The sequence below is a fragment of the Canis lupus genome, chromosome 28 (assembly GCF_011100685.1).
Source record: "Canis lupus familiaris isolate Mischka breed German Shepherd chromosome 28, alternate assembly UU_Cfam_GSD_1.0, whole genome shotgun sequence".
Taxonomy (NCBI): domain Eukaryota; kingdom Metazoa; phylum Chordata; class Mammalia; order Carnivora; family Canidae; genus Canis; species Canis lupus.
In genome coordinates, this window is record NC_049249.1 from 28,715,291 (window position 1) to 28,730,779 (window position 15,489).

The window sequence follows — 15,489 nt, forward strand, 5'->3', positions numbered from 1 at the left end:
CAGTCTTATCTGCAACAAGAAATCACTGACAACTGAATTAAGATTAAACACTTTAATCAACTATAATAAATTGATAGTTATATATTATATAAAAATTCTGATTCATGCATCAGATTACATAAATTATACAACCGTCACATTATGCAATGCTTACAGACTTTTGGGTTCGTACCTGCAAGAATGTATACAAGTTACCAGAGCATTTTACTTAATAGGATGTAATACTCTTCAGTTATAAATAATGCTTATTATCTTTCAAGTACCTGCTAAATATATATACACTTCTAGATCTGCAGCATTTTTTTTTTGTACCTCAAAATACAAACCACCTGGAAGCTTCAAAGATTAATAGGTCCAATGTATCATTTTTTACAGACTTCCATTCCATTTTAAGAGTGGAAATTTTCGACACAGAAAATAAATGAAATAAAATGTCAACTCTAGTTTAATGCTTGAAAGCTTCTACACTTCTTATTAAATACATCAGAAAACCCTTCATATGCAGATTAATTAGTTAAGGTGCTACCTATTGCATATTAAATACTTCCAATGATTGCATCTGGATTATTAAAGTTATAAATCTGTGAAAACGGGGGCTTTCGATGTGTGCTGACAGACCCTTACATCTCCATGAACCAGCGGCACTGTGGTCCTTTACCTCTTACTTCAAAAGGATCGAGTGAATGAGCATGCTTTATACTTCACTTACACACACACACATACATACACGCACGCACGCGCGCGCGCACACACAACACCTACCATATCTATAAGACGTATGAGTACATGGACATCAAAAAGTTTCTGCTTGAATTACAAATCCAAAGTAGTTTGCTTCTCCTAAAAGGCTACAGAGGAAAATAAAAGCTCTAGTGTAACAATTACTAGATACATTAAAGACAGCAGGTTTTTTGTTTTTGTTTTTGTTTTTAAGATTCTCTTTGCTCAAGAATAAGCACCCTTGTGGGGGTGGTAGGTGGTGGTGGAGGGGTTGTGAGGGTGGAGGAGTAGGTGAAGGGAGGATGTGAGGAAAGCAAGTCTGTCACTAATGAGCTGAGTTTTACTTAGGTTTCCATTCATGAAATCCTTTTAAATACAAGGCAACATTTTCACAGCTGGAAAATTACAACAAAATCTTCATTTACTGCCAAAAGCAATAGATGTAGTTATGCCTAATCTAAGGATAATACTACATTCATGGGAGGATGGCAAAACTAGGTTCAATGCACAATATAGCAGCAAAAAGCAATACTCAAACATTTTTCATGAATGGGTGACAAGTCACTTTATATACAATTCTAAGATATAACCCTGGTATTTGGTAAATGAAACTCGAAGCCTAAGTGGTAGGACAGTATATTCAATACTCTCAAAGCCAAATTTTAGAACTGGAAGGGGAAATGGTTGTAAAACAATACTGTTTTGAAAATAATAGCAGAAATACTTTAATCAGTAACAGAGATAGGTTAGCTTAAGATAGGTTCAGGATAAATATTGATTCTGCGATTTAAAAAAATTCTCTTACAATGGGAATATTCTTCAGCATGCATTGTTTTAAGCCTAAAAGCAAAATGTTTTAAGTCTACTGTGCTGTGTGCATTATTTAATGAGTGCATGTCTTTTATTTCTATTTCTAAACTACTAACAAAATATGCCATTAGAATATCTGAAAGTTACATTTTGGAGAAATTAACTGAAGGTGATTTTTTTGGCTTTTTTCCCCCTATAATGCAAGAAACTAAAATTACTCTGTTTGCACTTCTGTCCAAATACAGGAAACACAGACATGTGTACTTGAGAATTCATTTTTACTTTTTGGTTTGAGTGTTTTATGTGGACCAATTATGAAAACATGTAATACGTTTGACTCTAGGTCATGAGCGGAAGTTCATAAACGTTGCAGAACATTTTCAGGCAGTGACAAGTGCAGATTCAGATTTCAGTACAATTCTTGTCTCAGATTGAAAGATAAAAATATTGATTCAGTTATAACCAAATCATTCACGTCTGATAAATCTAATCCTTAACAGTCTCATCCTGGTGTGGAGCCTCTCCTTAGAAATGAATTTCCTCATAAAAAGAATAGTAGTATTTGAACAATACTTTATAACGAATTCTATTTACATAAAACATATCCCCAATATAAAACTGACATCTTGGTTCATTTTATAAAGAACAAATTTGGCCGAAGCATATTAAAATATCTCCAGATAATCTGTCATAATACTGAAAACGCATGGATATTAGTATTTTAAAAAGTATAAGAAGAGTTTCAGTTATACCAACAGAAAAAAAGTGCTAAGAATTTTGTAATATTTAATAACATATTAACTAAAAATGGCACCCTGTTAGAAAATAATAATTACTAAGACCTCAAATGAGAAAATAGCATTCTAAACCAGATTTTGAGGTTTACTACAGAAATTTATAAATGGAAAAAAAAAGTTGGTAAAAGATGTTTTTCCTTCTCCACTTCATTTAAAAAAATTATTCAATTTTTTGTATTTAGGAAAAGTTCTCAGAATTTCAAAATGTATGCTCTCATAGGAAAACTAAAGAAACTCAGAAAATACAAACGAGCAATTTTAGCTCATGAATATACACTTGGCCAAGTATTATCTGATTCAAAATATTAAAATGAGCAAAACTATTCTGCTTTGTACTGAATTTTCAATAAAGTCTGTGGAGAAAAATATTAGACAAAAATGCAGTTCATTAAAAGCCTGGAGAATACATGTCTCCATATACAGGTGAATTTTTCCATTTAAAACCAGAGACACGGATTCAGTGTTTCATAGTAAGTATTTTAGATTTTTAAGGGAAAAAATAGATGATTAGTAATATTTTCGTACCATTGTTTTCACTTTACATTCCAGGCTAATTCAGTACAAATATATCAAGATAATTCACGCAAGTGCCTGATATTTTGGGGGTGTGGATTTTATAAAAAGAGTGTACATATAATTTTGTAATTAACCAATTCTTAAGGGTGGCCGAAGAATAGTAGATAGTGCCATGCGAGTGAAGTTCTGTTCCAAGAATTCACTCCTCCTTCAATGGCTCTTATTTTGGTTCAAGACCCAAATGCAACCATCTGTTCTATTATTTATGTAACTTGAAACCAAGCCGAATTCTTCATTCCTAAAATTTGCCCATTGCTTTGGGTTATCAGGCATCAGACGATCACCTACTTTTTTTCCCTTAGAATTACTTTCAGATCTAACTTCCTAATATTTTCTTTGCTAGGGATTTAAGGGCATTCAGAATCTCAACAAAACAGACTATATTAGCTTCTCTTCTACTTACACAGAATTCAAGTGTTAAGATAAAAAATTCACTCAAGAAATTCGTACTCTTGTGACACTAGTCAAGTTTCCTATAACATGTCATGCTTTGAAAAAAAAAAAAAACAAAAAAACCCAAAACCCTTTGGATCATTCCTTTGAGAAAAAGAGCAAACATCTGATGCTGGAATAATATATAGGAGCAGCTCATTTTGAAACGAAGATTTGCCAAGTCAAGAGTGATCTGAAGCAGCTTCCCTATAACAAACTGTGCTAGTAGCAATGATGATTTGTTCTGCATCGATAGAGCACACATAGATTTTCAAATTAAGAAACTGGTATCCTAATTTTAGAGGCAATCAGTTGTTTTTAAATGTTCTAAAAACACATGTATCTATGAGGTATATGCATGTATTTTATATACAAAGATACATGAACATACATTCATGTACATATATATGCATATAAAATATGAACTTTTTTTTTTTTTAGTGTTATACTGAACGGTATTCCTGCAGCTAATTATGTCTACAAACGGACTTCTGAGAAACCAGCTACAGCATCAATTCTGCTTTATGAGCTCTATTCCTGAGGAATAATAAGTCACATCCTTCTGAAGCTGTCCCTAGGCCTATGGCAGGTTAGTAGCCCAGTGCCAGCACCTAAGTGAATCCTAAAGAACTGCTTATTCATTGGGAATCTTGCCTGTTTTCACTTTAAATGTTTAAATTGTTTAGCTCACTTCAGAGGTCACTCTTGATGGTCCCTGCTAATATTTACAGGTAAAATAACTTTTTGCAATGGAGTGGAGTATGTAATGAAGCCTGATAATGTAGTTTCTTGCAGTGCCAAGATTTTCTGCTTTCTTTTGCTCTTTCTTCTTTCCTTTTTGCCCCTCATCACACATGTCGTACAACTGGCTTATTAACTGTTGGCGAACTTGCCAGCCTTCCTGGATGGTTCGTATGGCACTCTGAGGATACTGGGTGTTTCCTCCATGACCCTGACGAGGAGATTGTCGATGTAGTCCTCGAGTTCCCGGATGTGCGTGTCTTTCCTCCTGAGGAGCTCCTTGTGCTTCACGAGCTCCTGTAGGACCTCCTCATAGGTCAGACCACGGTACCCTGCAGTGGCATCAAAAGGGTTGCTGTCCTGGAGCAGGAGAAAGATGGGTCATTTTAGGAGACAGAACATGGCAGTGGGGGGCAAGTTAAGAATGATTTTGAACTTCAACTTTTGATTTTTCAAATTATGATCAAGCTTCTTCTGTGCCCTTGCCTAGAACCAAGACAACAGTTCACACCATGGCTGGCCAGTCCTGAGGCAAGAACTAGGGCAGGTGCACCATAGCCTTGACTGTAATTCTAAATCCTTCTAGAACCATGTTTTACATTGTGGACAATGTCCTCATATATGAAATTGACTATATCATTTAGGACTAAGTGAAGAGATAAACTGTTATGTAACACATATAATTAAAAGAGGTAAAGACTAAAGATCTCTAAGAGTCTACACTTGGAAAAACTCTAGGAAGCTACTGAGAACTATACATTTGGACAATGGCTTAGCCTTCATGGAACTGCTGCTGATGGACTATGGTTTAATGTTATGACTCTGGCTTTTGACTGAAGATGATTCCAAGAAGCAGTGGTGTCAAGTGTGCTTCTCCACTTTACTATGATATGTTCAAAGCATTCAGGATTAAATCAATGAGCAGCCTTGTAAGAAGCCCCATGGGAGTAGCTTCTGTTATAATTTAGAGGCAAACAAAGCTTTTTCTCCCCTGAGTAACCAGTCTAATTCCTCCTCCTAAGTGCTAATACCTATATAACTTATTTCCCTTTTTGCCCTGGTCATTAAGAAACTCAGAATTCACCTACAATCATGTTAAGTAAACTCAGGATTAGTATATCTGCATTCTCTCCTTTCACTTATCTACTTATTTTGCTAATAAGCTTATTCTATCGATGAATATCCTTTCTTACACAAAAATAATAATAAACTAAATGGAAAAAGACATTAAAGCAATTCATTTTTATTACAAATCAGTCTAATATTAAAAGAAAAAATATCTGTCAGAAATTTAATCAAAACAGCACTGGAACATCATCCACGGTGTATAGGATTTAGAGTTTTCATTATATGAGATAGAACACACAAATATTAAGGAGCAACCTTTATGCCTTTTTATACATAGTTCTATCCTTAAAACTCAACAACTTAGAAATGGTTTTTATCACTTTCTTTCAAAACTTTTGCATCTGGCTTTAAGGAAAATAAACCCTAACACTGAGGAAATCGGTCTTGCTCTTAAGGAATAATTGTAGGTAATCTATTTCATGGAGGATGGAGAACAGGGACTAGGAGGTGAATGCAGAAAGGCCTTTCTCTCTCTCTTTTTCATCAGATTACATTTGTCTTTATGCATTTTCAGGATTTACTTATTTGACATGCATCTAGTGCTCAGCGGGGAAAGCCAAAGTGTCACTTTTTACAGGTGCCTTGACTTTGCCATCCAGAGAAACACCTGAAGTACAGATATCAATTTGATGTTTACGTTCCCAAAGTCATTCCCTTCCCTAGGACAAAGGGAAAAATTCAGGACTGATAATTGCCCCAATCCCATGGAATCTCTCATGTTCTATAAAGAAGATAGAGCTCACGCCAGGTCTTCAGGGACTCTGCCGAGAAGAAGTGGCTGACGGGCATCCCAAGCAGTGGGCTCTGCTTGTTTAAAGGAGGAAAGAGGGTTGAAGGCACAGTGGAGTCAGGAGCAGGTGATCAGGGCAGAATGGTGGCTGGAGAGCAAGGTTCAGGGCATGGTCTGGGGAGGCTGAGATGGGAGGTTTCAACAGACCCTCAAGGATACTGGAGGCTATTGTTAAAGGACTTTCAGACTTACTGCAACAGGAAATAGGAAGCCACTGATGGTTTCTAAACAGGGGCAGGATGGGACTGGGGTGAAGTTCTAGGAAAAGTAAAATGGCAACAGTAAGTAGGATCATTTGGAGGGGCTGAGAGTCGTTGTCAAGCTACTGAAACATTAAAGACAAGTTAATAAAAGCCTCCACCAGATTAACAGGATGAAGAGAGGGGATGCCAATGGAAAGTGAGCTTACATTCTATATGATTATATTTAAAACAACTCATTTTAGTATTAGAAACTGGGAACAGATGCAACTTTAGCAGCTGTATTATCTTTGTCCCTCAAAAGCATTTAAGAATATTGCTTTATCACAACTCTGGACACAAGTGTTGGTTTACATTTTCTTCTCTTTCAATCTTTCATAATAGTAAGAGTATACACACACACATACACACGCACAAACAATTCACGTATTTACTAATTTATTTAATTGGTCATGAACAGTTTAAAGATATAAAACTTACAATTTCCTAGCCACATTCTTATTAAACATTTATTATATTAAGCAGATTTCTGTAGAAAAGATAAGACACAGTATTGAGGTAAGTACATTTTTAAAATTTATTAAAAATCAGCTAAACTTTCTTACTGTAACCTAAGTAATTCTGCATAGATTTGAGACAGATACCGGTCCAGGCCTCACTTCCCTTATCTGATAAATGAGATGTTCTCCACGGTTCCTTTCAACTCTAAAATTTCCTGGTCTACAAAGTAATTTTTTTTCTGAACTGCATTTTAGAAAAGTAATAACATCCAACTAATACGATTTCATTTATCTAATAAAATGTGTACGGAAAAATAGGTGTTCTTGTGTGAATTGCAGTGGTTAATGAAATCGAACTAAATGGGCTTCATTACTGACTAGTTGACTGTTTTATGTGTTTTCTTGGTTTAACATAGTAACACTAACTCTCTCTAATCTTAATCAAATTACACATATATGAACTGATTTCTCCAAACTAATTAAATGATGATACAGTTAGCAAATAATTTATATTGTTATATTTAACAACACACCAGTACTAATTTGAATTGAAGATAATGTGATTGAAGCTTTTAAAAAAAAAAAAAAATTCATTGCTGTAAAGACAATGAGGATGAAAGACGTGTGGAAAAATTCTTATTCTGACATATGCAGTTTACATTATTGCTATGATATGAATCAATCTAACAATTTAATCTCTCAAAATAATTCATTATCATCCCAGGATACTGTTCAATGCTTTAAAGCCATAATCTAGAGTAGAGAAGCCATTATTTGGCTTATATTTCCCTTCACAACCATGTAATACTTATATACAGACAGATTTCCTGGAAATACATTTCTGACCTTTCCAGTACATTTTCCATTTGTCCTTTTATGTGAAAATTTTCCCCCAAATTTCTGCATCAAGTTTCTAGGCAGGAAAACATCTTAGAAACACATGTACTATAAACTATATTCTGGAAAAGAATATAAAATAATTAAAAACAGTTTTGTGCTTAGTTCCAGATTTTATCTCATATTTGAAAAGCAATTATTTAATCCTTCTAATTTTAGGCGTAAGATTCTCCAACTGACTGACATACTCAATACATATGTACATATGTACCGCCCCTTCTGTTGATATAGTTCCCAATAAACTAATAAAGATTAATATTAATCCATAGAATAGGAAATTAAACCATTTTCTGGTCACAAAAATTATTTTGCTTGAAGAAGAAAACTCTCAAGCAAATACAAAAATCACTTCTTTTTCCAAAAGATACTTCTATAATACTGTTCTTGGAAGAACTTCTGAAACTGAGAAACCTCCAAACTGGTAGAAACTCAAATGACCTACAGTGGGACTCCGGAGGACTCGGTATTTACTCCCCTGGCACTCTGCACAGATAGCACATGTGTTTTTAAGATGTCTTGAATTTCAATGTAAATTTGTTTTCTCTCTTCTCCTTTCACAACCAATCCTTTGTCATTCCAGACCGAACCTCGGCTAAAAATTGCCATACACAGATATCAGAAAATAGGGAGTAGGTGAGAGATTGGTTAGAATTATTACATGAAGTTTCCTAATTTTCAAGAACAGAGTTGTACAGAAGACTTCAGAGAATCACTAGTGATCTATTTTTACTTCACACATAGCCTAGCCTTTTAAACTAGGAAATGTATATTTTTTGCGATATTTAAATTTCAACAAAAGCAAATTATCAGGATTCAAAATAACTGGAGATTTAAAGACAGGTTGTCCTGGTAACCAAATCTTGGTGGGGTACTAACTGACATCCAAGGCAGCTAGAGGAGAGAGAGAGAGATAAGATGAAGGCTTGGCATTCTCTGATCATCTCATTATTGTTCTAATGAGGAACTTTGCTCTGGGAATATCATCTCAGCTACTTTCACATCTTTTGTCCTACTGCCTTCATCTCCCTTTCAGTTCTTAATTAGGCCTTAAAGAGCTCGCACTGCCCTTTCAACTGGCTACTGCTCCTGTTTAAACACTGTGCTTTCACAGACAGGTGTTGGCATTAGCATGTAAGACATACAAACTTAATTACAAAATACTACGTCCAGAAGGGGAAAAAAATAACTTGGTGGATGGCTATTATTGGAGAACTTAATGTAAATTACTTCAAACATCTTATAATCTTCAACATAAAAATTGCTCAAATACTTTTCCTCAGTAACGCTCTGTAGAAGGGATGAGCTTTCTCCTCTTAATTGTATCCTGCAGTAAATTAACAACACCTAGTAATCCTTTCACTGTCATTTAGAATAGTTAGTATTCCAGAGAAAAATAATCACACATCAAGGATTCTTTTATCACCTTTAAATCCCTTAACTAAAACAATTTTCACATTTTATTTCTTTAAAGAATTCTAAGGATGCTTTTACAGCAATAAATTACAAGATTGGGAAAAGTACATTTACAAGCACAGAGAAATTGTAATTAAGGTGACTTCATAAACAATGGCTGCACATTAGATCGATTTTTTGATGTTGCATTTTGTTTGAGATTAAGTAACCGCCTGATAGAATTCATTTTACTATCTGATCAAAGGCTGACTTCATATATTCTGACATTTCTCGCCAGACTGCCATATTCTAAAGACTTGAGTATTTATGAAACATCAAAACTTATAAATCATTTACATAAAACAGCAAAAACGCAGTACAAAGTCCTCTGCTTCTATAATGTTTTCTACAATTTTAAGTACAAATAACTACATTTAGAAAGGTTTATACACCACACCACAGTGACTTCTAGGCATTTCTATCACATCATAGAAAAATTGATATGTTATTGCTTTAAAAGATTCTTATTCTACATCTGGATCACACACACTTTAGGGACAGATGGTTCAAACAGCAACCACCAGCCTCTTGGAATAAAGGCTCTATTTCTGTTATTCAGTGAGAAGTCAGTTTTCTACCAAGAACATGTGCCCATATTTTTGTAAAGTAACTTACTCTCTAGGTTTGATGCATTTAGAATTGACTGTGGACGCAGTGGAACTCTGAACAATCAAACCTGGACTTCAAATAATAATAAAATGAAGTTGAGATATCTGAATAGTCCTTGCAAAATCTGTGAGTTAATGCAGTTGGTCGCTTCCAAGTCTGTTAATATATTTGGTTTTGTTCTGACTAAGAAGGTAAGTGTCCTAAAGGCTCTTTCAAAGCCTTTCCTGGTTAACTAGATCTCTTGCCAGGATGCTTTTCCCATTGTTGGATGTTAACAAGGCAGTTTTATTCTTTGATTTTTGCCACAACAACAACAAAAAAGGTTCATTTTCTCCACATGCTCTTATTTCATAACTATAATGTTGACCTTGACACACAACTTTCACATTAATTTTAAAAGTCTGTAAACAAAATATGTGGATTCTAAATTGGCTTTAATTAGAACTATAATATTTGCTTGAATTTCTATAGATTATAGAGTTGCACACCCTATCGTATATAGAGACAAAGTTGGAATTTTGCTTTTCTTTCTCCCCCACACTACCACATTAAACTACAATCCAAAGGTAACTCGGGGATTCAGGATGAAGGTCTTTTTAAAAATGTATGCCAGAAGGAAGGCCAGCTTGTGGCTTCTTTTCTGAAATGCACTAGCCCCTCAGCAACTTACCGGGATTTTCCTGAGGTCCTCATTGCTTGTTGGATTCATATGAAAACTAAGGAACAAAGGACAGACACAAATGTTAAAAGTGTATCGCACGGTCCACGTGGTTGAGGAAACATAAAAACAGAACCTTTCTAACCAACACAACTTTTAAAGTCCTAAATCACATGGATGAATGAAACTTAATCCAGGATGCAGGAGAAAAACAATACTCACTCAACCTTCTAAAGCATCTACAATTTTAAACTCTAAAGGAAAGCCCTCCGGTTATTATCAGAACTGAAGAACTGTACCTCTAAATACAGGGTTTCTGAAGATCTTTAAATGTAAGTGATTTTACCCTGCAAGATAGTTTACAGAACTGAATTTTATCACATTATATACATGCACTCACTCACCTTAGACCCTTCAGATATATAGACTGTGGAGAATCCAATAAATTTAAGTTGGAAAGACTGCAGAATACCAGTTAAAGCAATCTTTTTTTTTTTTTTAAAAAAAAAAAAAAGTATACAGGTATTAGAAAAATTAACTTTTAAACACAATCCTATCAATGAGAATGAATTCAGAGTTGTATGAACTATTGCTGCCATTAATGTGATTTCTAAGAAAGTGGTCTCCAAAGATTTAAATATCCAAATGGTCTAAAATACAATGGATTTCTTCCATGCAGAGAGTCAGAGAACATCACAGCCGAATGCTATAATCGTTTCCTTCTTTGAAACATGTCCATTAGGAAGGGACTGCAACCAAAAAGAGGCTAAACTTCAAAGTCATCTGATGAGTAAATATTTCATCATTGCCATTCAAGTTTAACTTTTACCTGGCACTTAAGAGTACTGGACATTAGAGCCTCGACAAAGCATTACTGTCCTAGGAACCTTTTTGTCCCCCTCCCCTCCAAAAAAGACTTAACTGTAAAATGGACAGTTTTCTCATTATCTGTGCTTTTTCAGCCTAATAATTGAATCTTTTGAAAAAAATTCACTTTTATGATGTTTGACGGTGTGGCTGCAAAGTCCAAACACCAACTGTAACAGCTCAACAATCTCTACTCCTACAGGTACCTGTCCCAAGCTGTAAAACCACACACACGTTCATGTACCTGCACAAGAGAATGCCCCACGTGTCCAATATTTCATTTGCTATGACTAAGATTTGTAGTATGAGCGTTCTGAACTGACTGCTGACTTTTACTAGCTAGAACTCCGTGGATAAATTATTTCAGGAGAGCTGGGTGACACAGAAGAGGAGATGAAAACATGTTTTAAACACCCACAGATGAACACCCCATCAGCAGGCTGATGCAGCTGACCCATTTCCTCATTCACGGTCTTTATGGTGTCCTGTATGGTTCCAGGCTAGAGTCAGTGTACCAGCTCTCAGGAGCCTGACAAAAGAGCGGCTTAAAATAAATTAACAAAAATAAAATCCAGAAAGCCATGATCACATGGCACACCTAGGCCTGGAGTGCCATTGAAGCAGCTGCTAACATATGTGGTCCCTGTCCTCCTTGATTTCCAGTCCAAGGCAGTCATCATCAGGTTAGTCCCCAGGGCCTAACCTCTCCTGGCTATCATCTCCTGGCCCATTGTTTTCTAACAGTCAAGAAGGAACATCCTGCTGCATGTCTCTCCATCCAAATGACAACATGATTTATACTCAGGTCTGCAGTACACCAACCACAGTGGTTCAAGGAGAAAAGTGACTCACAGGCCCCCAGGGCCAACGGGCGTGAATTCAAATCCAGACTCTGCCCTAATATTGCTGTGTGACCCTGAGCAAGTCACTTAACTTTGTGTCATCTGTCAAATGGGGATGGCAACACTCCCTGCCTATGAGACTACTATAAGATGAAATGAGTCAACAACATGTAAAACATTTAGCACAGTGACTAACAGAACATGTTCAGTAAATTATTTTATTTAAGAAACATTTACATAGCACTTAGACTGTGCCAGATACTATTCTGAGCACTTTACCAAAATTAACCCATTTAATCTTGATCACCCATAAGGTAGGTAGGATTTTTCATTTTCAGAGTAAGGAAACAAGTCACAGAGAGGTTTGGTAGCTTGAGTGTGGCCATACGGTCAGGAAGAGGTGGGGGGAAGGTGTCTGGCTCTAGAATCTGCCCTCCTACCTGTGACACACAGCCCCTTGGCCTGCTCTCTGCACACAGATCTTAGTGAGCCCTGGCTGCACTGCTGAAGCCCTGAACAGACAGGACACATGGATTACTCAGAAAATAAAATACCATCTCATTCTGAGGTGCACATGCAGAGCTGCACCCCTGGAAGGAGGAGAGCATACTCAAGAGTCTAATTTTTAGATCACATGGAAGAAGGCAATGTCCCATCACAGCAGTTAGCTAAGGATGGCCAAAGTCAAGGAAAAAGTAGGATTTAAAATTACATGAAGGGTAGATTTGGCAGAGAAGGAGGGCTCTGCAAATAGACACGTGGCCTGGGGCTTCGAGACACCGAAGAAACTAGAACATGAGGTCATGGGTGGGAAGCAGCCCTTAAAGGCTCTTGATGCAAAACTTGATGCAAAAGATGGGACTCTTGGACCCGATCCCTCAGAGCAGTGGGCAAGTTTCTGACCAACTTAATCTTCTTTTACAAATGCTATTTAGACAATTCATGTCTGGTAGCATAACCCATACCCATTAACAATTGACAGTAATGATCACTGGATGAGTATCATCAACAATATGATGACTGTGTAAATATCATTCTACGTCTCAGGAAGAAATTAGTGACCTGACAAACAGAAATGCCAGCGTTCTATTTATCATAATGAAATTTTTAGAAAACAGACGCCAAGGACACAGTTTACCAAAATCACAAAACTACCAATATGTAACATCCAGTAGCTTTAGCCTCTGGAAATAAAGAACAGCTCAGTGACAGCCTGAAAAATGTCTGCAAAGTCTCAAGAATGCTGAAACCACAAAGGTTGCACACTGGAAGGGGAAAGGGTGTCGTGCGCGGCAAGCCCCAGCTCCCCCATTATCACTGCCAGCAGAGCACAGAGCAGAGCAGAGAGAGGGCTCTTGCTCAGGGCATTGTCTGCAATCTAAAGGCACAGCCCCTCCCTTGTGGTCGGCTTTATTTTCACACACTGACGTGTCAAACACAGGACACAGTCAGTCATTCATGGCTGCCTTTTTTGATCTGTCCTGAAGGGGGGAAAAAGAGTTAACTGAACTGGATTGAATTAGCTTGGTGAAAAAATAAAATGTCTCTATTTATCGAAGTGTGGCACCAATTTGTGTTATCTTTCTCTTTGGACTGCTGTCCTCCTGTCAGACAAGATATCGAATAATACAGTCTGACTGCTCAACTAAGTTGTTGACAGGTTAAGGGAAATGGTGTTTTTAATCAGGTGTAAGATAAACTTGGACATGCTCCTACTGAAAAAGTCTATATACAAACTTTAACTTCATGATTAAAAAAAAATTAGTTTGAGAAATCAAAACTGAAAGAGTTTGGGGGTGACAGAGAACTTTAAAGCAAACTTTAAACGGATGAAAATATTTTAAAAGTTCCTACTTTCAAAAATATCTTAAGCTAAGGTATTTTACCTTAACATTCTAAAGTTTGTAGGAAGAAACTGATTTTTTACAACATATTTACAACAAATTTTCAAGAATTTTTTTCCAAGTAAACTCTAATTTATAAGTTTGAAGTGAATACCACTCAAATATATTTCAAGGAATCATTAGTTATCTCTTACATAACATCATTTATTAATTTATTTTGAAATTAAAATAAATACTGAGTAAAGAAATAACTGGGGAGGACTTGAAACTGTCCTAACATATCTGCTTTGGACCAGTCTTCCACAGATAGGCCAGAAAGGCCAAATAATCTTTACAACCTCCGAATCATTCAAGCACTTGGCACCAATCATTTTCTTCTTCACCCTTCCTTTTCTCTAACAAATACATTCTTTTGGAACAAGAATATCTAAGAGTAGAGACTGTTGAGAATTAAAAATGTATAAAGTGCTTGTCAAGAAAAAAAAACCCCACAGAAGAACAAAGATCTATTAAATCTGATTAACTGAGAGTAAGACAATGCAAACTGTAAATTCCTGACTCTAGGACCTTAAATCTTTCAGTAAGAAGTCATGTAACAATGCTTGAAGCTCTTCTGGAGGCATTTAAAAACAAGTATTATTTCATCTTCCATAATATCTCTTTCCAAACCCCATCATTGCTGAAATTATGAAGCTAAATACATTTCTGGCCTACACCTTGATCCATTTTTGTATTCAAGAAGTGAATTCAAGTTATTTGCAAAATCCAGGAGGTGGATTTCCAGCCCCACCTGGCTGGAAGGGGAAAAAGAAGGAAGAGGGTGGGTAGTAGAGGAGTAACTTTCTCAAACAACATTCAATTTCTTATTGTGTATGGGAAGTAAGTATAACTTCAAACTATCACAGAAGAACTTCTAAGATCATTTTCAAATCATACCATCCTATTGATTTCCCTGTTTAACTGTGAGAGTAGGCACTAGAGACCCAGGCCTTCACTTTGGTGACGAATGTAGTTGGGAGAAGACGACAACATAACATAAAACTTTGCAATGAATCTGAAAAAAGCAAAAGAAAAAAATACCCCACTTACAGTGAAGAAAGTGTATAATTCTTTATCATTACAAATAATAATGATAGTATGCCTTATAGCAAATGATATTTTATTGACTTTAGCTGTGGTACCAGGCACCTTTCAGAGCACTCTACATGTTAACTTACTTAATTCTTGTAACGTGCTGTTTTTACTTCCATTTACAGAAGGGGAAAGATGCACAGAGAGGTTAAGCAGCTTACTCAAGGTAACACAGTTATTAAGTGGCAGGGTCAAGATTCAAGGAAAGGCAGCCAAACTCCACAGTCCAAGCTCTTTAGCCAGGAACTGTGCTTCTTCCCCCCACCCTCCAACGTGTTCTGAACTCTTCAGCTGTGCTGTGAGCTCAGAGAGGGTTTGCTTCAGCAGTCCAGGACAATTTCCTGAGGTTTCTCCCAATCAGAAGTGATTAAGAGAAGTCCAAGGCAATCTTAAAGAGGTAGAACACAGGCTGAAAAGCAAGAGGTTTGGAAATAACCAAGCCCACTGTTCTGTTCCACAGGCCCCTCCCTGCGCCCTAGGAGGCTGATGTCTGCA

The 15,489-nt window shown here is 36.4% G+C and overlaps 1 protein-coding gene across 5 annotated transcripts in view; it reads right to left on the bottom strand.

Annotated features, from left to right (window-relative positions):
• The window catches only part of RAB11FIP2 (RAB11 family interacting protein 2), a 68,890-nt gene that overhangs the window by 26,418 nt on the left and 26,983 nt on the right, over nucleotides 1–15,489 (bottom strand). For 2 of the 5 annotated variants that reach the window (XR_005380675.1, XR_005380676.1), the window contains exon 4: nucleotides 10,323–10,368. Coding sequence is in view for 3 of the 5 variants with exons in the window: in XM_038578926.1 (XP_038434854.1) it covers nucleotides 4,209–4,436; nucleotides 6,187–6,252; nucleotides 10,323–10,368 (340 nt within the window). In the remaining 2 variants the exon portion in view is untranslated. Of the gene's footprint in view, nucleotides 1–37; nucleotides 4,437–6,186; nucleotides 6,253–6,615; nucleotides 8,483–10,322; nucleotides 10,369–15,489 lie in introns of those variants that run through there. The other 3 variants (XM_038578926.1, XM_038578927.1, XM_038578928.1) reach the window with 3 other exon arrangements.